Below are 22841 nucleotides of genomic sequence, written 5' to 3'. Positions count from 1 at the left end.
CGCGGGCGGCGCTGAGGGGAGGCCGGGGGCTGAGCAGGGAGCGGGGCCGGGAAGCGGGAGCGAGCGGCGGCCGCGGGGAGGCGGGAGGTGCCGCGTGGAGCGGGGCCGCCATGGCGGCGGCGGCGGCGGGAGCCTCACGTGGCGGTGCGGGTCCCCGCAGCGCCATGGCGGCCAACAGCGAGCGCACCTTCATCGCCATCAAGCCCGACGGCGTCCAGCGGGGGCTGGTGGGCGAGATCATCAAGCGGTTCGAGCAGAAGGGCTTCCACCTCGTCGCCATGAAGTTCGTGCTCGTAAGTGCCAGCGCCGCGGGCGGGAGCCGCCCTGCCCGGCCCCCAGGCCCCGCGGCGGCCGCCGGCTCCGCGCTCGGCCCTGCGCTGCCCGCCGAGCCCCTCCGCAGCCGGCGGCGCCGAGGGGAAGCGCGAGGCGGCTCCTGGCCGCCATTCAGGGGGCGGGCGACGCCCGGGGGTCCGGTCCCCTCATGGCAGCGGCCCGCGCGCTGCCTCCTCTCGCACCCGTCCGCGGGCGATCGCTCCCCGCAAGGGCTGCTCTGATGCGGGTTTGATGCAGCCGAATGGTGAGGGAGCTGCAGTGACCTTGACTGGAAGGTTACTGGGGTAGCGGGATCCTCCGGGCAGCCCGCGCTGAGCGCTGCTGCGGGGCCAAGCAGCTCCCTGCACTGCGGCCGCAGCGGGAAAGGAGCCGGGCAGCGAGTCAGGGCTGCAGCAGGGACTCTGCTTGTTAACTCTTCTAATGGGGTTGCAACAACTGCCGCTAACCTAAACGGACAGCAAAGCCAATCACTACCTCTGTAATTGTAACAGCTTTTATGTTATTCTGAAATTTGTATTTACCGTTACCTCTGTTTTTCTAAAGGCCTCTGAAGATCTTCTGAAACAGCACTACATTGACCTGAAAGACAGGCCCTTCTACGCTGGTTTGGTTAAATACATGAACTCTGGACCTGTTGTGGCCATGGTAAGCAGCTGGGCTTTCCTTAAAGACTGCTTTCTTGCGTTTATTTATCTTCCTTTGCATATTGTTTTAAAATACTCAGATACTCAGTTAAACACTTTTAGTATAAAAACTTTCCCCTTCAGTGACCCTCATTTGATATACTGGCAGAACAAAATCAAAATGCAGATAGTCTAAATTGAGAAATTACTATTTATTAACAAGGAAATACTGTGCAGAAAAAATGTGTATTAAAGAATCCTTAGCTTTTCTTAAATGAATTGCTGAAATCTGGTCTTCTGCATCAGAGCCCTTTGTTTTGGGAAGGAAGTGGGGTTGGGGGTGGGTGCTGTCTCCCACTGAAACTCATCTCTCATTTCACTATTCGGAATATGTCCCCTGAAAAAACAACACCAACAAAAAGCCTTAATAGCAGCACGTGTAGTGATTAGAACATACTAGCTTCATTATGATTCCCTACAACTCTTTGAATCATGTATTAATAGGTGCTTTTTTTTTCTCTCCTTAAGGTATGGGAAGGACTGAATGTGGTTAAAACTGGGCGAGTAATGCTAGGGGAAACCAACCCTGCAGATTCTAAGCCTGGTACCATCCGTGGTGACTTCTGCATTCAAGTAGGAAGGTAAAGCTCTTGCTTAGCGTGCTGTCAACAGAGACTTAAGTTACTGGCTGTAGTCTTTTCTTCTGGATGGTTGAAGTTGTTGACAGATTTTAAAATGCTAGTCTGATAATGTTTTATTTGCAGGTCATGATCCATAACTGCTACTTAAGAAAATGGCTTGTTCCAAAACACAATTTTGTATTTTGAAATACAGCTACTCTGCAGAGCTTTATGTAAGACCAGTCAGTGGCATTGGTTGTGCTAAATTAGCTCTAGTGACAGCTGCTGAGCTTCCTTAGTTATAGTTGGATGATGGCTGAATATTGTACCTGAAAGCAGTAGTCTTGCTTCATCTAGATTGGTGCAGAGGGAAAACTACTAGGTTTCTAAAGGCCTATTTTTATATGAAGTGTGTTTTTCCTTTTTCCTCAGAAATATCATTCATGGCAGTGACTCTGTAGAAAGTGCACAGAAGGAGATCAACCTGTGGTTCAAACCTGCAGAGCTTGTTGACTACAAATCCTGCGCACATGACTGGATCTATGAGTAAAAGGTTTCCACAATGAATTGTGCCTTCTTAAGAAGTCATCTCATTCCAGCTATTGATCTGGGAGCAATCATCACCACAGTTATCTTTGTCATTTTCAGAACTGTCAAATAAATGGGATGATAAGAACTAATTCTGGGTATTGTGTTCTCTAGGAGAGAGGCTTCTTGTGATGAAAAGCCCACTAAAAGTTGTGTGATGACTGCAACACTGTCCTGCACCAAAAGAAAAACATGACACTACTCACTTTCAAAATTCCCTCTATGGCATGGTTAACATTAACCACCTGTGAAAGAGGGGAAGCCAGTGCAAGGCTTGTACCTGCAACACTTCTACTCAAGCTAACTAAGAGCATTTAAGAGCATATTTAAACAAAACACTTGAATAGTTAGTTGATCAGCATACTAACTCATGTGCAAGCTCTTTGAGTGGTAGGGATGTGTTTTTAAAACTAGCTTTGCAATAACTATCTTGAAAATAAACATCTAAGCTTTTCAGGGAAGAACTCCATTAAGTCTAAATAAACTTCCTAAACCTCTAGTTTTTCCCATAGTACTTCCATTAAATGCTTATCTAATCTAGTGCTAGCTCACACTTATCCCATTCCTCTTTCCTTCTTGGATTCAAGACCCTTCATGTTCTCCTGTACTCACAAAACCGTTTCTCCTGGGTTATATAATAGTAGGGGTTCTGCAAATCAGTTTTGGAGCTGTGTTCTCTATCGAGAGAAGCTGAAGTACATTTATGGGCTAAGGTGTAGTTTAGTTTAACAGAACAATCACTTCATAAATAGGCTTTTAACATTTTTATTTTGTGTAAAAAAGGCAAATTTAGTGAATTATTTTCATCTTGTACACAAAGTTATAATTTTAATGCTTTTCACATCCATGCTGAAAATCTGCAGTCTCGTAAAAATGAAAGTAACATTAATTTCTCCAAAAGCATTTTTTCACTTAGTTATGTACATTGCATGAGAAAGTTTTAAATACTTTCTCTCATTGACCACACAAATTACCAAGAAAATAAAAGATTAAATTTGTACAGATATTGATCTATATATCAAATACATACAGAAATGATGTAAAAACCCTATTTGTTTTATCTTGATTCGCGCCCCAGCATATCTCCCAGGGGCCAAAGGGGAGGCCTTTTTGTATAAACGGCTGTGGCTTTTCTTAAATATGAAAATTAAAAGGAAGAAAAATTCAGTTTAAATCACAGTTTTTAAAATCCCTTCCCAATAAAGGATTGTTACCAAATATATTAGCACCATTGTACAAATATTGACGGGAGAGGGTATTCACATCACATAAAACAACAATAATAAAAACAAACAAACACTGAAACCCGTGTTAGTATCCGTAGAACAAGAAATTGATAACTGCTTTAGCTTTCCTCAGATGCAGCAAGGAAAAGGTTAAAGAGTTGTATTTAAAATAACATAAAAATCAAAAATCAGATTTTGAGCAATAAAAGAGGGTAGCTGCAAAGTAAGATGTGACTTGCAGTACCCCATAGTTGTAAAAACCTGCTATGCCAAATACTGAAATTAATTTGATCCCCATTAAAGATTTCAGACGTCCAACACCTTGCTCTTCTTTTAGCCAAGTAACACAGCTTAGAGTGTAAATAAACATGTGTAGAACCATGTTGTTTAATGCTATACAAATACAGTGCAGCCTAGACTATGGTACCGCAGCCAGGACGCAACCCACTGTAGAAGAGACCATTCTCTAAACAGCTGGTAGCATTTTGCTCAGGTTTTACTCAAACCTCTCCTAAGCAAACGACTTCTTTTAGTTCCTTATGTGGTTTGCCTAGGGCAGATTCCACTGTACTTGACAACTGTGCAATATAGGTATATTTTGAACTCAGAAACATGAGCAGAATTTCATCCAAGAATCCCAGCATGCAGCTCCTACTGAAGGCGCATGGGTATTTTGAGAGTGCAACTCGACTCACAGACATTAGTGTTTAGCTGACAAAATAGCTATTTTTCAAGAATTACGAAGACTGACAGACTTCAAAGCCAATTCTCACATTTCTCCATCCCAGGAAGTGTATTCAACATAAGTGCTAAATTTTCCTCTTAACACTTGAAGACTGTACCTAAAAAAACAAATGGATATGACCAGAAAATCAAGTTCTAGGTCTAGCAACCCAAGTCGAGGGATCCAGATTTCTGGACTGGGAAACACAGTTTTCATTACCAGCCTAGTTCTCCAGCTCAGAGTCACATTAGGAAACACAAACTTGCACAGTCGTGTTTCCACTTAAGTCATGACGCTTAGTTAAAATGGAGGACTTGGAAGAAGGCAAAGTTGTGCCAACCTGTCACAGCTGATCGGGACCATCTGCAAAATGTCTAGTTCAAAAATCAACAGTGATGTGCTTACCAACACAAACCAATCCTTGCAGAACTTGCCAGCCTGCTCTCAGTGGGTTAAATGGAGAGCTCAGGTAAATAAAGGCTCACAAAAATGCGATTACATTTGTCTCATCAATCCTATTGCTGGATCCCAGCTATCCAGTTGGCTATCCTCCAACTCGGGCTATTTAAAATAAAAATAATGGTTTGGCAAGAATTTGAGAGAATGCATTTGACATCTACCAACCCCAACAGAGTCATTTTACTATGGCTATGTTAGAGCACTAAATGTCTTTACCACCTGAATTTACAGATATTTATAACTTGATAACCAGATTCTGTCAATATAAGAAACTATTGTCAAAAAGGGGTCATTATTAAAGTAATTTTACCAGTAAGGGAGAAAAGAATTCCAGACATTCCTACACTATACAGGACGATTTTTACTTCCAGTAGTAAATACAAAACTTTACATAATTAACTCCTCTTGCATAGAATGAGGTAAACCTGTGCATATTACCAATACTATGTACCCAAAGTTGGAGCAATATTTTAGGGGAAAAACAAAAAACAAACAAACAAAAAGAAATTGCTGGTTTTCAACTTTCTATGCTTTTTCTTAAGCTCAAATAACAATATAGAAAAATGATCTCCTGGGGCTCTGTGGGTTGATATCCTCAAAGCATTTCATAGGCTGTAGGAACACAGAAGTTAATTTTTTTTTTTTTTTTTAAAGCCCTAACCTATGGTCAAGAGTCAGATGCTCATTGTACTGCTCTGAAGGGGACCTGCTAAGACCCAGAAGAACTTACAGAACATATGCAATTAATTCCTGAGAGTTTAGTTAATGAACCTTACTGGTAAAAGCTTAAGCTCTTGATGCACATTTTTCCAGTCACAGCTCTGCAGAGCTGATAATTCATTCTGCTAATCAACTTCATGAAGCCACCTACAAAAGTGTAAAAAGTTTAAAATATACGGAAGGATAAAATCCGAATCATTGACAGCTCAAGCTAAAGTACTTCACATTTTACTGTTAAGTCATTTTCACTCTCTTGCATGATTTTTGCCTTTCAAAGAACATATGGACAGTCAAGCAGGTGGAGCTAAGGGATACGTGAAGTGTGACGCAAGGATTCCTAAAAATGAACAGATGCCATTTACGAACATATCTTTTCTCAGATCTTAACTTCCATATTACACTATCCCAGCAACAAAAAGAAAGAGCAAGCTCTGCAGAACCAAACTATTTTTTTTCATCCGTAATGCATGGTTCTTCTCTGCTCACCTGGAGCCATGTGGAACATCAGTTTTAAATGCGATGAAGCGCAGAAATAAATACCTAAGATGGTGAGAAAATATCTAGGTCTTCCTGAAGGGAAAAACAAATAAATGAAAAGAACACTCAGAAGTCCTTTTTCATTACCAAGACAGGCCTGAGTTATTGTCCATCTAGTTTCTTTGCCAGTCTAAATTCATAGCTGAATCTAATCTCCCAAATGGGGGAATTTGCTGAAGGTCCAGTTTGGCATAGGGTTCTGTAAACATTTGCTGGAGCATTCCAAGACTACAGACATTCATGTACAGACAAGAGCTTAAGAGTCTCAATGCAGCGCCCACAGCGGTCAATGGAGACAAGGCTACGGATATTAATGGGCACTGAATCAGACCCAAAAGGAGCTTTATTTAAAAAATCTTATATAAAAAAAGTATTTTAACTAAATAAAAACATCTTGAAAAGTTAAAATCTCTCTCGTGACGGCTCCATTGCAACTGGGGCTACTCACTGAGTAGAGCTTTACAGAACTATCTCCCACCTACAATTCATGCCTCTAAATTAGGGCTTAAATTCCTTACTTTCACAATAAAAATCAGAGGCGTGACCAGTGCAGTTCACAAGAGTCTAAAAGTCTCCCAACTTGTACCAAAAAAGGTTCATTTGTTATGACAGTTCATTTGTACTTGTAACTATATCTTCCTCCAACAGTTTCCCACAATCCTACTAATTAAACTTTAATCTTACCAAAAAATTAGAATTTCAGTTCTTGTTAACAATGCACAATAAATCTGAACTTGAAAATATTACAAAATTCTTTCAAAAGCTTCAAATACAACACAAAAGTGTCCATTTTGTTTTTAATAAATTGAAAAATCTTTTTCACTAAAATAGTTTCCCCGCCTTTCCAAAAATCTCTGAACTGAGTCTAACTCATCTACAGTTAGCAAAGTGCCCCGGATACAGCCATCCAAACTGTCCTGTCGAAGTGGGAACAAAATCAGTCAGTCTTGGAGAAAGGCTCTTTTCCTCTCACCAATACTCTGCCCCTCACTTTTTTGAGCTCCGCCTTTATGGTTCTTGTTTGATGTAGTAACTGGCAGATCCGTTGCTTTCCTGATCGGATGCTCCTTGAAGGAAGCCATACTCTTCTCCATCTAGCAACTCCTCCTTCAGCTGCAATGAAGTCACTAAAAATAGAAGATGAACATTAAAGAACCATAAAATTTAAATCATGAACAAATTTCCCTCAAGTTTACTTAACGAGATTTAAATTGGAAATAGATCTCAGATTACCGAATTTTTAATAAAATGTAGAACATAATTCTTCTAACACTCCATATCCCATAAAAAGTAGATCTTTTCTGACGTTAGATGGAACATTAAATTATGCTCTAATATTATTGTGTTTAAACAACAGATTTCAACAACATATTAATACTCTGCAGAGGTTTTTTCTGCAAGAATTTATTAGTTGAAAACTCTGCTTTAAGATGGTATCTGAAAGTGCAAATAAAAGTAATGAGTATCACTCAAAGGACTGGTTATTTCACTGGTTACTCTTCAGCTTACTTACTGTTTACTCTTTAGCCAGGTAAAAATAGCTACTGGTCATTTGCAATCTACAAACCATATTTAGCTTTAAACAATCTTTTAGCTGACAAGAAATAACTTTGACAAGGACTTCCCAATATATCACTAAAATTTTAAGATTCCAAAGATCAGTTTCATTCAAGCAAAACATCTTTTTTTCGTAGCTTTAATCTTCCTTCTTCCTTCTTTTGTAAAAATAAAACAGAAATGAGATCTAAGACATAAAAAGAATGATGTTATGAATAGCAGTAATGTCATAATTACCTTCCAAATTTCTTAATGAATAGTGATAATTATCGAAATGAGCATAACATATGAAAAGAACACTGAAAACAAAATAAGTCAACATTTTCATTAAAGGTGCAGTACCCACATTAAAAGGTTGATTTATACGAAAATAAATGGTTCTCTATGACCAAATGAATGAGAGAAGTATTGAAACTTATAGCCACTGAATACAAAACTTATATGCATATTAATGTCTTTTGAAATGCAGAAATATTATGTGGTGAAAGCTAAAAATAAAACCCATAACTTGTTGCTATTTGTAGTCCCGTTATAATTACAAGGCCTTTGATCATTCTTTTATTATGGTTCTATATTGCATCTTCTGCTAAACATAAACAAATTTTCAAAATCAAGATATTAAAAGTATCCCCAGAAATGAAGCATGACACAAGCTCTGCTAATTTATCTAATGGATGCCTCCTCCCCATCTGCTTGGTCCAAAATCCCTTGCTTGTTTTCACTTCTCCTTGCCTCATACCCAACTCTGATGAAACGCCCCATTTCCTTTGGTCTGGGTCCTCTGTAGAGGACAACAAAGGTACTGTCTAAATAGTAAGAAACATAATTGGTTACTTAGATATGCTGTTAATACTTTAAGAAAATGCTACATAAAAGTTAGGAATATCACTTGAACTCTACCAGGCCTGTGCCTTTCCTTCTCTCCCTCTGTATTTAATTCTGCAGGAGCAAGAACAAGAGCTGTATGAGAGCAAGAGCAGTCTCCACAATTTGGCTTGCATCTGGGTAATTAGAACCCGAATCCTTACATTTAGATATTTAATGATACTTTAGTTCATTTGTCCCTACTATTCAGCTACTTAGCTGAATAGCTGAATATTGCTATTCAGCTAAAACTCCTGCTAAGAAAAGCTTACTTACAAACATACAACCAAATGGTTATTTGAAAGAAAAATAAGAAGTCTTACGAAGTCATCTGACTGATGATGATCTAAGCAAAAGGGACAGAGACATGAGAAGTACTCTCTTTTTAAGCATGTTTTGCTAGAGACAAAGAAAAACTGTTTGATGTCATTCCTCCTGCCCCCAGGAACATGATTATAGCAATAAGAGCAATGGTTTAGAGGGAACCACGTGCACAGCAAATAAGGTGAGTGACCCAGAGCAGTCTCCTTCCCCAGCAGGCTGGTTAACAGTTCTCCATGGAAACCAGCTGCTTTAAAGATCATTTCACATGACTCAGAGATTCAAAACATTGGGCATGTGAAGGAAGCGGCATGACTTGGTTGGAGAACAAGAACGCTTCTTCCAGACATGAAGAAGCACCACCGAAATCTCCTCTACTGATGATGGTATAAGAGTGGAAAGAGCTCCTCAGTGCTCTGACTAAGATCTCTGATAGATATTTTAGATTAGATGCCTGTCTCATCAATAACCTTTCACCATTTTCATTCAAAGCCATATATGAATCTTCTGCAAAGTGCCTATATCCTAGCTGTAATTATTGAAGTGTGGAGCACTGTGATATGCTGAGGAATACATACACAATCTAGGAATCTTTGTTGATTCTCAAATGCATTTTTTGAGACAATTGCATCAGGGCTATGCCTCCCCTATCCCTCAGACAGAAAATATGTAGTCTTGCTAAAAGGTATAAAAAAATAATAATAAAAAAACTTTGCATAATAAAAAGGCTGTATTGTAAATTAAAATATTTTTGCCCAACTCCTCAAAAACTCGAAAATTGAAGAGCTTCTAAAGATGATAATAGAAAGCATCAGATCTCAAGGTAAAGAAGAATTTTTTGTAGGAACACAGGGCTATAATGCCTCAGAAAATTCAGTCTATGCATATACGTGCACTAAATATTTGCATTTTAACTATAGCTTTGACATAGAAGAAGGACAGTTGTGCAGAAAATGCAGTTGAGAACCTCCTCTCCTGTGTAATGTTTCTGTCTTGTATCAAGGACTCTAAGAGACATTGACATGAATCCAGGAAAAGCAAAGAAGCTGAATTCTAAAGGAAAGTGTACAGGTGATTTGTTGTTATAGCTCCTGTGCTAATGAAATAACAAGTAATTAATTTTAAATACTTTTACAAAAACAGTGCAGCTCTGTTTCAACTCATCCCTGAAGAGATACAACAGTATTTGAACCTCAAAAAAACAAGATAAGTTGAGACACCTTGAGGGATGCAAAGCAGAGTCGACATTTGTCCTCAGGGTCCAAGAAAAGCAGCAGGTGGGTTATAATGTTCTATAACATAAAGAAATAATATACAAGAGAATCTGTGTTCTGAATATATCATAATCAATGAGGAGAGAAGAGAGAGAAAAGAAAAAAGCCCAATCCTGTGGCCTTCTCATACAGAAAGAAATTTTAAGAGGGTGAAAGTTGAAATAAATGGATCAATCTGGCAACTGTCCTGCAGGGAAACCACAATTCAGTTGTCTGACAGATCATATAACTACATCATATCAAAAAGAATCTATATGGCCTTCATATCAGGAATAGGAAGAGAAGTTATCAGTTCCTTGAAACGGGCGTCTGAAAATCAAAGATTACATTACATAAACCTTTCTTAAATAAACCTTAAGGTTTTAATCTGATCAATATTATGAATAAATGAAAGCTTTAGTGAGTTTTCCCCTGACAAAAAGGTAAAAAATCTTTCTATCTTCTGCTTCTGGTGTTTTCTCTGCAAAAAGAGAAAATTCACACTAATTTCCTGCTCATGTCAGATATTCCCAATCCCACATTACCATTCAGTAAGTCAAACTCAATGCATTTTAAAATCACTGCAGCTCCACAGTGCCTTTGTGCATTATTGCAATCTGGCCTCAGATGAAGGTCTGAAAAGGCTGGAATCCTTTTTCCCTAAGATTGATTCAGTGATGGGGTGCATCAGTGAGAATGAAAAGCTCTCTAAGAGGAGAAAAAAGAAACAAAAAAGCAAAAATTAAAAAAGAGAAAAAAGAAAGAGTTGATGAGTCAGCATATTCCGTGCTACATCATGCTTATGTGCCCACCCTGTCCATCATTTCCCTCTGCAGGAACAGAGACGGAGGTGGCGAGTTACCTGTTTTGAGGCTGGGACTGAACTCTCGGCTAGTCCTGGGAGGCGGGAAGGCCTCCGGGGCTGTCTGTGCTGGCAGGGCTCGGTATGGAGGAGTCAACTCTTCATCCCCAGAGAAGCTCCTCCGCACCCCACCTGTCATGGGTAGGCTGGACAAACTGACAGGTTTCTTCCCAACTGGTATCTTCCTCTCTAAACATCAAGTCAAACTAAAATAAACGCTTGGGTTAAAGTGCATTAGGTCACTCAGACTGTTCACTGAGCACTGAGGCCTACTGAAGGCCGATTGATTTCTACTCCTCTATGTATGATCTCCTGGTTCAAAAAAGCCTGTTAAGCCTTTAATAAAATTATTTTGTTCTCTATACTTCAGTAATCACACCAAACCAAAGTATTCAGGCATTTTAAACAGTAATGATAACAAATTATTATTTCCTGTGACTCAGCACTTCTGTTGCTACAGTCTATTTAGAACACGTGGGAGGCAGCCAACTATAAGGTATTTTCATGAAGAGGTCTTCATCTCCTCTAGATAAATAACATTAACTCGATTTCTTAATATTGAGTCAACAGAAAAAGTACTCAGAAGTTCTTCCCCTTTTACATACTACAAGTTGTTTCAGGGCAGAGATGAACAACCAGTCCCCCTGGAACAAATCTCCTCCCTATAGCAGCAGATAAAGAGATTTTCTTTTCCAGTGTCTTTGTCACTGGTGCAGTGTGAAAGAGATCAGGAAACTTTTGTAGAGCTAATGGACGGAGGAAAGGGACAAGGTAAAGCCTGGCATAGGTAGGCTATAGCATATACTTGAAGGAGATCAGAATCAGTCTACAGATGTTTACTCTAAGGTTTATGCAACGGTTTTCTTAGATGCTGTTGTTTCAACTCCTACTACTATTCAACCTAGCAATAGGTCTATTTATTTACAATGTCTTTTAGACTCATTTAAATTATTTTCCTAAACTGTGTTTAAAGCTTATTATGAAATATAGTTCGACAGTATATTCTTCCCACACCTGTTCAGAAATCCTCAACGCAAGAGCAGTGGCCAAAGGCAGCCACAGCAATGAAACTCTCTGGAAAGAGGTCTCAGTAAGTCAATCAGATGATATAGATTCTACTGTTCTAGCTGAGAACATCAGATCTCTCCTAAAGTTACATTAAAGAATGTTAAGAAGATCTTTAGTTAAGTTTGTTGACTTGAGGGCAAATTTACTTTCCGCATCAACTGTTGAGTGAATTGTCCCTCAGACCTTTCTATTAAAAAATATTTTGTCTTAGAAGCAGCACAAAGTCCATACAACAGATTATAGACCTTCTTCTGCAGCTCATCTTTCCTTACTTCCAGCATAAATACTGCAATTTCTTCTCAACTCCCCTTCCCTTTCAAGGAAATACCAAGGGAATGAGTCAGTGAGGCTTGATGTGCTCCAAATATACTAAATTGTTAGGCTGTCTTGATATTGGGCATAAAATTCCATCAAGACAATTATTCATTCTTATGCAACAGAAAAAAAATCCTCTCATTTACTTTTATTTTTTTTGGAGAATCTTGTAAAATAAACAGTTTAAACATGATTAAAAATGGTGTGGAACTTATTAAGAATACAGGATAAGACTGTATTCCTATGATTACCATTTCATCTCTCGCACACACGTTTCCCAAGCAATGGCTGTAAGGTTGCTGCTGCTCTTGACTCAAGAGGCAGCTACCTTTCAAAACTGCCAATTTATTTGAGAATTATCTTAAAACTGCTTGGAATAGAACTGCTTTATGAAATTACAATATTGCTCAGAGGAGAGAAAACAGATGGATCTCATTTCTAGAGAAGAACGATGAGAGAAGGCACAAGGCCCTCTTGAACTGACTGCCTCTACTCCCTTTATTTTACTCACTCAAAACAGATTTCTAGTTTAAACAGCCAGAGTCAGGGAAAAAAAGAGTCAAGTCCACGGAGGGATGTGGACCTTGCACTTGTCCAAATTAAAATTCAAATCAGTTGTGAATTTTAAGGAAAACTTTATCCTGAGGGAAACAATTACTATGTAAACAATCTGAGTAGCTTTGATGTAACTCTCAGATTCTTAAAAAACAGTCATTACTATGTTTTACTGTGACAAGAATAGTCATGTAAAGCAATGCTATTTATTGTCAGCTTCCCACAGATGTCTCTCACCCAGAAAACTGGCAAACAAGTCGCTTGGTTTTCAAAAGGAACCAGAGCCGGTAACAGCAAGATAATGCCTTAAATTTCCTACTTCTCTTTCTGATCCAAATAACTTAATTACTTCTACAGCTGTGTTAAAAATAACTATAAGCAGAGAGGTAAAAGTCTGTTAACTGATATCTGAGCAGTTTAAGGCAGTATACCTAGTTATTCCATATATTCCGTAACTAAAACAATCTCCAAATACCAAAAATACTGTAACATTTGTCCATCTACAATTCATATAAAATATATTTAACAATATCAACTCTGTCACAAGTTATAAAAAATAGATATTCTCAGTTAATTAAAAAGTTCCTTTTGTGGCATACTGCACCTTTAAGCATAACACCTATTTTACACACAAGCAACACTTCCAGATAGATTAGGGACTTAGGGAGAGACCACAAACTTTTCAAAACAGGAAGAAAAATGCAAACAGTATTTTGTCACCCACTTTTCTTATGTCCTTTGTACTGTTGTGACTTAGCTTTTTTCTTCTGTTTTGATGAACTTGACTGGCTATCTCTTGATGCTGCAAAAAAATTTCAAAAGCAGAATTAAAGCTCGGTATTTTGGAAAAGCACTTCAGATGCGTTAGAGAGATGTTCTATCCTGTGCAGTAACTTTAATGACTGAAAGAGGGTGGAAGAAGAACTTTTCTGAGGAAAATTCCCTCTATTTAACTATAATCCTATTAACAAGTACTGAAATAGTTACCTATTATCACATATCTTGCACATGAATAACTCTATGCACACGCTGAGTTCCATCAAATTTAGTATGTAAAGCATATACTTGCAATCTTAAAGGATCAGGTATTATCCAGAACTGACCAGTACATAAAGTTTTTTTTTTTTCCCGAGGACAAAGTAAACTTTTCTTGGCAATAAAAACAGAAAAATAGTAAGTAAACACAGAAATGACCAGAAGTACTTTAACGGAAGAGATTAGAACCATGAAGCAAGCAATATCTTCTATTTTTGTTATAACTTTTGTCCTTTTTATGAAAAGGAAATGTTAAAAAAAAAAAAAAAAAAAGAGTTGAAGTTAGGACAAATCACAGAATAACAAGGACCAGAAAGCAACTGCTACGCTATTCGCAAAAACAAAAATTTACTTTGTGGTGGTGCTGGAGGCTGTAGTTGATATCCAGTTAGCTGACACCATCCCACTGGATAGAGGTCTGGAGACTCACAATCCACCCACTGATCATATTCATCTTCCCATCCATCAAAGTGTATCCTCAGTAGGCGATGGATAATGCGGGTTACTGTGGCTACACACACTAGACGAGGTTCCATTAGATCTACAGCCTCCAGTTTCATTCCAACATGAAACCCATGGTTCGGAACTTCCTGGAAAAGGGAACACATCAAGAGGGTAAAAATCAGGAAGCAAGCATGCCAATTAAAACAATTCTAAATAGGCATGTATGATGTTTATTACCTTATTGAAGAGCTTTACAGGTGCTGCTATTGAGTCGCTTTCCCTGAGGTAGTCAAACCATTTGAAAGGGAGTTTTGCATAACCTGTGAATTGTAAACATTTTCACAAATCAGCTGCAAGCTTTATAAATAAAAACTACAAGAACAGTATATTGGCATTGTGCTACTGCTAAAAAGATGACAAAGAAGCAAGATATTAATATCAGAAACTTCCACCACTCTGAGCTTTGGTCTAAAGGACAAGGACAGTCCACCGGACACAGCCCGATGCAACAATCAAGATGAAAGAACTTCTAGATAATACAAAAACTGTAATTCAAAATTATTTTTTTATACTTGAAGTTTTCTGTCCGCGTAGATCCATGATCTCTACATTGCCCCACACAAATCACCCAGAACAGAGTATGTAATTAAGCACATCCAGCGTCTTTCCTGCGGGGAAAGAGCTCCACTATTGAAAAATTTGATTTGTTAGGAACAGGCTGGTAAGAACAGGCATGGATATTTTCAGACTTCAATAAAGAGGTTAAAACAGCAGTAATAGGGTAACTTACAGCAGTTTTTCAAATTTAAAACCAATGGAAAAAAAATCAATAAAGGGAAGAAAACCATATTTAGCTTTTGCTTTCTACTGATTTCTTTAAAAAAAAAAAAAAAAAAAAAAAAAAACATCACCCAAAAAAACACAAAACAGCAACCCACACACGACTATTTTTATTTTGGATAACTTAAAGCAGCTTAGACTATCAAGGCATGGCACAGTGATGGATCTTGCTTGGATCTCATTGGAGTCACAGTATGGAGCTCCCACTGAGCTGCAGCTCAGTACTGCAGGGCAGGACTCAAATGGGTAGCTAAGACTGGGCCCAAAATGCAATCAAATTCTTGAAAGTTTCTAAAATCATCAACTTCTGGTGATTTCAGCAAGTGCTTAGGATGTTCAAACAGAATAAGCCTGTAAGCTAAAAGCCCAATGATTTCACAGGAATATACTTTAACTATCCATAATGCTAGATGTAATTTGGAAATGGTATCCAAAGTGAAGTAAGTCATATCTGCATAAACAGATCAGCTGGATAACTAACAAGTGATATGGATACTAACATATTAATTTAACATATTAATGATTTTTTTCTTGTTTTTGCATAGGCCGATTTGTACTCAAGTTGTTTTATTAAATTCTCTGAGCTTTTACTGAAGACATGGGCACACGGTTCTAGCTACAGTAATCAGAAGTAAAAAATAGTCCATTTTCAAGGCCACAATTCAGGCAGTAGTCACCTCAAGAGCTATGGATCTTTGGTCATTATACCCATTTATATCAGTAATAAAACATTTGGTATATTAATGTACATTAGGTTCTGTATTTTACTGCAGTTAATTCTCCATTCAAATGACTTTTAGATTATTGCATAGGATTTATAACCATCTCTTAGTGGATGATGCAGGCTTGTTATGGAAAATTGCAATACATGGGATAATATATATATGAATATAGAAAAGCTGTAGTATAAAACAGTACTGTAAAACAGTAGTATAAAGGTGTTAGCAGTAAAATTTGAACACTCTTGTATAAATACTATTTGAAGACTAAAATGGAGAAGTTGCATCATTGAAATAAAATAGAAAATAAATTCCCTTCTGTTTAATGTTTTTGGGTCTGAACTAATTAGTACAAATATGTGTTTTCTTTGCATCCTCCAATTACTGATGTTGGACTACATATTTTATAATGTTGGACAACATCTTGGACCAGGTATTTTTTGACAGATGAGCAGGTTTAGAAAGAGAGAAAAAACAAAACAAAACAAAAAAAAAACCCCACACAACAACCCCCCCCTCCACTCTTCATATTTCTGATACTGAGATGAGGCCCATGAATTTCTTGGCAATAAGCTCACTAAATGAGCTGACTGAAAAAATAACAGTAAATCTGTCAACCGCAGACCTTCCACATGCTCAAAGGTGACAGATTCATTAGTGTGTGCTAAGGAAGTGCTATGAAACTATTATCTTCTTGTTGTATTGTTGTTCTGTGTAATAGTTAAAAAAAATTCAACAAATACAAGCAGAAGTCTAGCAGAAGTCTGGTAGAATAAGAACATATATAAAAAACTACAGAAAGCCACGATCATCTGCTGTTACACAAAGTACAATAAACTGCAAAGACAGTAAAGTAGAAAGATGAAGGCAATAAGAGTCTTCTGTAGGCATATATGCTAGTGGACAGACAGCTTTTCTTACAGCAGGGATTATGCCATGCATAAATCTATAGCAACTTCTACAAAAATCAAGTTTGTGAATCTATTTCAATAAATTAACTACCGTTGTTATTAATTAGCCCAAGTCTGACATTTTTAAAATGTTCTTTAAACCTCTGCTTGCCAGAACTTCCCAAGTACTGACATATTCTGAACAGTGACTTGCATATTTATATTTCCTGTTCACTTAATAGCTGTACTATTCAATTTATTGTTAATCTCTCAAATTCTGATAGTAAAAGCAAATTAATTTAGTCAGTGAACCAATCAGATGTTGTTTGTCTTTTTATGTATGAAAAGGTTTGGTAACTTTTTTAGATTACTTTGATGTTACGTTGTAGTATTGGTTTCAGACTCGGGAAAGTCCTGAAAAGTGACAAGAACTTTGTAGACTGAGTTAAGAAACAAAGCATAAGGCATATACAATATCACTGAAAAATATTAAAAATAAAATGTGGTCAGAATGCTATATGTACCTCTGGGTGGAGTTAGTTCAATCATGTTAATTTCACAGAAACCAACAGGGAAAATAGAAGGGGAAGTGGCATGGTAACAAAACCAATCAGACCCATCTGCTGCTTCTGAGCCATCAATCCCAATCATAAGATAGCCATCTGCTAAAACCTTTGTAAAGAAAAACAAAATTTTACATTAAATTCCTTTAACTGTGTGATAAGGCTAGAAAGAAAGCATGCCATGTTTCAAAAGAGTAAATACAACTGTATGCTAAAGACAATACTTATAAGGACATTCAAGTAAAACAAACAAACAAAAAAAAACAAGTCATACCTGTCTCCATGATTTTCTGCATACTATTGTAAAGAGTACCTTAGTTAACTGCAAAATTGAGAGGGGAAAATATCCTTCTTTTTTTTTTTTGGTGAACATGAGCTTTTTAAGGTTTATAATTTAGTTTACACTTTATCTTGCATGGATACTCAGCACTACGTAAAGAGGAAAAAAAAAAAATCAAGATAACAACCTTACTCATTGGTAAGGTTCTGCGAGGCTGCTAAGCAACTCTTTACATTTCCTTTTAAAATAGACTTCACATAGATGGTGCCTTTTTCAGCTAGGAAAAAAAGGTACATTCTTCACATATATATATACGTATATATAAAAATCTTCATTGACTTCCACAGGTAAGCAAGATGAGGTTTTTAGAACAGGGTTGAAGAATATTTGGGATAATTAGCAGAAGATTGGCCTGCAAATTAATCTCATAAGCATGTTATTTCTTAGTCAACAATAACATTGAATTTTCAAGCATTAAAAATTAAATTAGAACTTACATGAGTATATGGCTTTTCTATATTACTTGGCTAGAACTGAGGATTCAATGGATATGCAGTGTGAATGAACTGCATTTTATTTTCTTTAAGCCTTTTCTTATGTTTCAAAACTAAATAAAAATGAGTTAAAAATTAGATTCATATCTACCTTCTTAAATAGACATTTGCTTTCTTACCTTTCTAATAGTTGCCACACATATTGCTGAAAGGTTTAAGGGATCTATAGCTTCCAATTTCATTCCTTCTTTAAACCACTCCCCTGCTGTGTCAACCTCTTTTACCTATAGAGAGAAAAAACAGCGCCAGAAGCTAAGAATCAGTGAGGCTGGAACGATACATCACCACACACTATCAACACAAAAAGACTGAAACGCCTGTCATAACCTCTTCATATGTCAAGAGGCTCGGGTTGGTTAAGCATACGAATAAAAAAACCCAACACTTACACTGGGCATGTTTTCAAAACTTTAGCAAAGTTGCAGTGCTGTTTCATGCAGAGCAGGAATCAGAGCTCCTCATCAACTGCAGAAAACAGTTTTCTTGCTGGCAAACTCACCTTCATAAATAAGTGTGGGGGTGCATCAAAATGTTCCTCTTGTTTCTTTGTAATATCTACAGGGGAAAATGGTGCATCCTTGTCAGAGACTTTATTAATGAAAGAGACAGTACATTTTCCTAAATATGGCAGCTAGAAGTTCCCATATACCGACATGCTCTGAACGGTCCTTTCAGTGACTTTCAGCACCACTCTTGAATTCAATTACACTTATTTATAAATGAGTTCAGTGGAAATATCTGGTACTACCCATTAGCATTATTACTGTGGCAGGTCCATAGTTTAAGACAACTACCACAAAAACCTAGTGATCTATTTTTCTTTAATTCTACCTGAAATGCTACTAAAATACAATTTAACTTCTGAGGAAAAAACTCACTATTCCCACGATTGTGCCACAAAATTGCTATCAATATATGTAGGCTTTTGCAAAAAAGTTGCCAGTGAAATATTTTGCACACTCTTCTATGTTGTGTTAGAAAATAAACTGTAGGGGACATCTAGGCTTAAAATAAATATACTTAATAATTACATTAACTATTTTAATTAAGCATATGAAGTTACAATATGGCTTAAGTTAAGCTTCACTAAGACAACACTGCCCACAAAGATACCTCTGAAACACAACAAGCTTACCGGATCTTTTGAATCTATGTCCTATACTTCGAGACCAACCAATGTGATGAATGAGCGGACTGTACATGTGGCACCAGAAGTCATCAGTTTTGTCTTCACTTTCTTCATACACCAATCTTAGCCGTCCTCCAATGACACTCTCTACCACTGCTACTCGTGTTCGACAAAGGTGTGTTTTGTCAACAACTTCTACTCTCATGGAAGTTTTGAACGGATATTGCATACACTCAGACACCTTAAAATAACAGGGAAAAAATCTGTAAAAAATACATTCTGTTTTTGCCTAGTCATTTGTCTTCTGCAACCAAAGTACTTCTTTTAATTCAATTACTTGCTAATCCACCTGCAAAAGTGACAGAATGCTTTCTTTTACGTTTTGTTGTACACGTGACAAAATGAAACATTTCACAAATCTCTGTAGACTAGATCCTACAACAGTACAAATGACTCCCACACAGGTTATAGGAATTTTCCATTGATTTTATGAAAGTTTGTTCAGTGATTAGCAATGGATAAAAATGACCTTGAGAAACAATTAGCTTTAATGATAAAGATTTTAAAAAAAATGCTTTGTCATCCACTCAAAATACAGCACTTAAACAGGATCAAAATACGGAAAATAATGCTTGAACATAATTAAAGCTGACCACTCAGAGACATATTTCTTCACAATACTAAGGAAAAAAGAAAATAAAGGAAATACTGATCTGCTTTGTGAACATGTATTCTTTTTAACATGCTTTTAATTAAACACAGTATATGTCAACTCCCCAAAGCATTTAAACCTTTTAAATTTGATTAGGCTTCAAACTGAGCCAAGTTTTAAATAGAAATGAACATGTGCAGAAAATAAAAGTCTTTAGAATATTAGTATGCAGGTAGGACAACAATACAGGACTCCTTATATTCCTATGAAAATCTGTGCACCATCTTGCAACAGATACTCCTCCTCTCCTGCAAAAAGACAAAAACCAATCTAGCCTAAAGTAGATGAAAATATTATCATTTAAAATTAGGTATTTTACTGCATCTAGACATATGCTGTGTTAGCAAATTGTGTTTAGCTTGTTTTAACAAAAAAATGACAAAAAAATCCTGAATTAGCAAGATTAGTTTTACTTTTTTGCTACTATCTATCATTGGGCATCTTTTTAGCACTTTTTTTAATTGGGGTTATTTTAAAATTAGTCTTTTTCTCTCAAAGAAGTGTTTTTCAAATGGCATCATATTCTAACACGTGCAGAGATAAATGGAAAATAGAGATTCCATGGAAAACTATTAGAAGATCTTCACTATAAAAGGGGTAATGTGCCATTGTAAAATATTTCAGCTCTTCACACTGTGCTGCAATTTTGTTTATAGTACATTATTGATATTGCATCAGCCTTACCTTCTGAGAAAAGTCAGGAGGAAGTGTTTTGGCACCAGTAAGTCGTTTCACTAGAAAAGCTTTCCAGTTTGTGTATTTGTGTTGGATGGCTGTTGCAAATGAAGGGGAAAAAATAAGCCACTGATTTTTAAATGTGTCCATTAGAGACAATGTTATAGCCTGGAATATGTAAAGAAGAAAACCTACATGACTGTTAAAAAGCCTGGATGAAAATAATGACAAAATCCCTTTAGAGAATGAATGATACCCCAGTTTAAATTCATGTGTATGTTAGGGCAAAGAATTTAATGACAAAACATAAATAAGACCATTGCATATTTATGTCACTGATTAGTCTAACTGCTTCCACCTTGATATAGCAGGGGTTGCTCCAAGAAACACTGTTGCCATGGTGAAATATTCAAATCATAAGCAAATTTGGTTAAACCAAGAAGAGACTTTTAAATTATTTCAATCAAGCGACACTGCGAATATTTACATACATCGAGGAGGGACTAGGGGCTTCCCGCTGGTTGCACACCAACCAACTGGGTGGATGTCAGACCCACAGACATTGCACCAGAAGTCAAGATTTGAATCACTTTCAAAGCCTTCGTATCTTAGCAGAGCATTGTACCCTGAAAAAAAAAAAAAGCCCATTTAAAAAAAATAGAAAATTAAGCAAGATGACAAATGTATTCAGACCTCTCCTTCAAATGTAAAAAATATAACTCTGTTTTTCCTAGGATAAAACATTAAAAAAAATCTTGCTCCCGTCATTAACAGCCACTAAGTTATTAGCTCCCTCCACAGTTATTTTAATGGTTTTAATAATTTCAACCAAAAGATATTCACCTGCTAATTTTACAATTCCAGCTATCCAGAAGACTTTGGTAGGTAGGCTGCAGTCTGTGTTTGGAACCTCCACTCTCACACCTTCTGAGATATCACCCCAGCATGTCCCCATAGGTGCCTGTCATTTAAGATGGGGAAAAACAAGACCAGCTCACCATTCTGTTTACTCCACACAAAAATAACTATTTTTGTTACAGTGATGCTTTATGAGCGACTTTCCAAGAAGAGACAAAAATCGATATACATGGTAGACAAACATATGTTTGGATATTGGTCTTTCTGGAAACCATTGTTGCTTTGCTCTGCAGTTTATGTGCACTGATAATATACAATTACTATTGCTTATCTCTTGTAACAACCGTAGGATTGTTAAACATCTGTAAAGCACAAGTAGAAATAACATACTCACAGGCCAGCATTATTCCATGAGGTTTCAACTAGAGGCTAGTCACTGATTTCACTGAGAATGGTATAATTTCCCCCACAATCCTACTTTCAAGGAACTTACAGTACTTAAAAATGATACCATTGTCACAGACGTTAAAATCCAGTATATGATCTGTTTTTGTAACTTGCCTGAAAATGCTAAAGAGCTATTTACTGAATGTATCCTGAAGATTTATTAGGAAAAGGATTATCTCATACGGCTTCAGGGATTCACAACCTCTCAGAGAAACTGGCCTTCATATCACCCACAAATGATGGTTCCATCAAGCAAACAAAAAAAAAATCTAAGTTGCATCTTTCTAACAAAAGCCAAAGGGAAATGCATAGCTAGATTCCTCATGCACTGTACCTAAAGCTTAAACTAGGATTCTAGTAACAAGAAGAAATACAAGTCTGATGAACTCTTAAGGATTTAGGGGAAACAGATAAAAATTACATCTAGTTTGCCATCTCAGGAAGAATGTTTTGTTGGCCAGAGCATCATGAAAAGACAGTCAGAGATGATGTTGTAGAGATCAGAAATACGCAGCGCTTTAGAATCTAAATTCAACAAGAAGCCACAAACAAGTGAAAGGTTCAGATTTTAGATAGTTTAGAACAACGGTCATATCGAGTATAAAGGTACTTTAGGAGAAATAAATTCTAGTCAGTGCAGAGAGCATTCAGGTACCATAGAGGAGGCAGAAGGGACCCTTTGATTCCGTATCGTAATAGGCAGTCAGGATTCTAAGCATGTCTGATTTACAAGGCTTTTTTCCCCAAACACAGCATTTACACAGCTCACTGAGAACAGCCTCCAAATTCTTAGACTCTTAGTGGGGAGCCATAGGAGAAAAATAGTTTCATTAATTCTGAATGATTGGCAATTACAATGCTGGAAGTTTGTCGGCAATCAGCAAAGGCCAATTAGCAGCAGTAAACCAAATTTATCTTAAAAGGGGATGCTTTTAACTATTGAGAATATATGATGCTAGGCAACAAGTTTTAGACATTAAAGGAAATAATTCCACTGCAAGCATGCCAGTTTTGTACTCTGGAAGCCTGGTCTCTTCATGTTCTGCTATGTCCCATCTACACCGCTCTAG

General features: G+C 37.3%; 2 protein-coding genes across 9 annotated transcripts in view; one reads left to right on the top strand and one right to left on the bottom strand.

The window, feature by feature from the left end:
- The first annotated feature begins 130 nt into the window (after window positions 1-130).
- LOC148592052 (nucleoside diphosphate kinase) lies at window positions 131-2256 on the top strand. The gene is made up of 4 exons (XM_088535976.1): window positions 131-293; window positions 877-978; window positions 1485-1597; window positions 2009-2256. The coding sequence occupies exons 1-4, from the start codon at window positions 165-167 to the stop codon at window positions 2124-2126; spliced, it is 462 nt and encodes a 153-aa protein (XP_088392102.1). The 5' UTR covers window positions 131-164; the 3' UTR covers window positions 2127-2256.
- Window positions 2257-5233: 2977 nt separating this feature from the next.
- MBTD1 (mbt domain containing 1) overlaps window positions 5234-22841 on the bottom strand; it is a 30781-nt gene continuing 13173 nt past the window's right edge. For 7 of the 8 annotated variants that reach the window (XM_088535901.1, XM_010217124.2, XM_010217123.2 and 4 more), the window contains 11 exons: window positions 21310-21427; window positions 20958-21092; window positions 20476-20564; window positions 19086-19320; window positions 18450-18505; window positions 18070-18174; window positions 17078-17225; window positions 14342-14424; window positions 14013-14250; window positions 13350-13427; window positions 5234-6957 (listed from right to left, as the gene is read on the bottom strand). In XM_088535901.1, coding sequence (XP_088392027.1) covers window positions 6839-6957; window positions 13350-13427; window positions 14013-14250; window positions 14342-14424; window positions 17078-17225; window positions 18070-18174; window positions 18450-18505; window positions 19086-19320; window positions 20476-20564; window positions 20958-21092; window positions 21310-21427 — 1404 coding nt within the window. In that variant the 3' untranslated portion in view covers window positions 5234-6838. Of the gene's footprint in view, window positions 6958-10687; window positions 10877-13349; window positions 13428-14012; window positions 14251-14341; window positions 14425-17077; window positions 17226-18069; window positions 18175-18449; window positions 18506-19085; window positions 19321-20475; window positions 20565-20957; window positions 21093-21309; window positions 21428-22841 lie in introns of all 8 variants that reach the window. The other variant, XM_088535904.1, reaches the window with a different exon arrangement.

The sequence above is a fragment of the Tinamus guttatus genome, unplaced genomic scaffold (assembly GCF_059628265.1).
Source record: "Tinamus guttatus ecotype Peru unplaced genomic scaffold, ASM5962826v1 Tinamus_guttatus_pri_ptg000649l, whole genome shotgun sequence".
NCBI lineage: Eukaryota > Metazoa > Chordata > Aves > Tinamiformes > Tinamidae > Tinamus > Tinamus guttatus.
Note: the sequence above shows the minus strand (reverse complement) of the source record. Positions and strands in the feature narration are given on the sequence as shown.

What these genes read in the sequence shown, in the direction of transcription:
- LOC148592052 (XM_088535976.1), top strand. Translation starts at nt 165, where the DNA reads ATGGCGGCCAACAGCGAGCGCACCTTCATCGCCATCAAGCCCGACGGC. An exon ending in TCGCCATGAAGTTCGTGCTC is followed by an intron (nt 294 to 876) that starts GTAAGTGCCAGC and finishes GTTTTTCTAAAG; the next exon opens with GCCTCTGAAGATCTTCTGAA. An exon ending in CTGGACCTGTTGTGGCCATG is followed by an intron (nt 979 to 1,484) that starts GTAAGCAGCTGG and finishes TCTCTCCTTAAG; the next exon opens with GTATGGGAAGGACTGAATGT.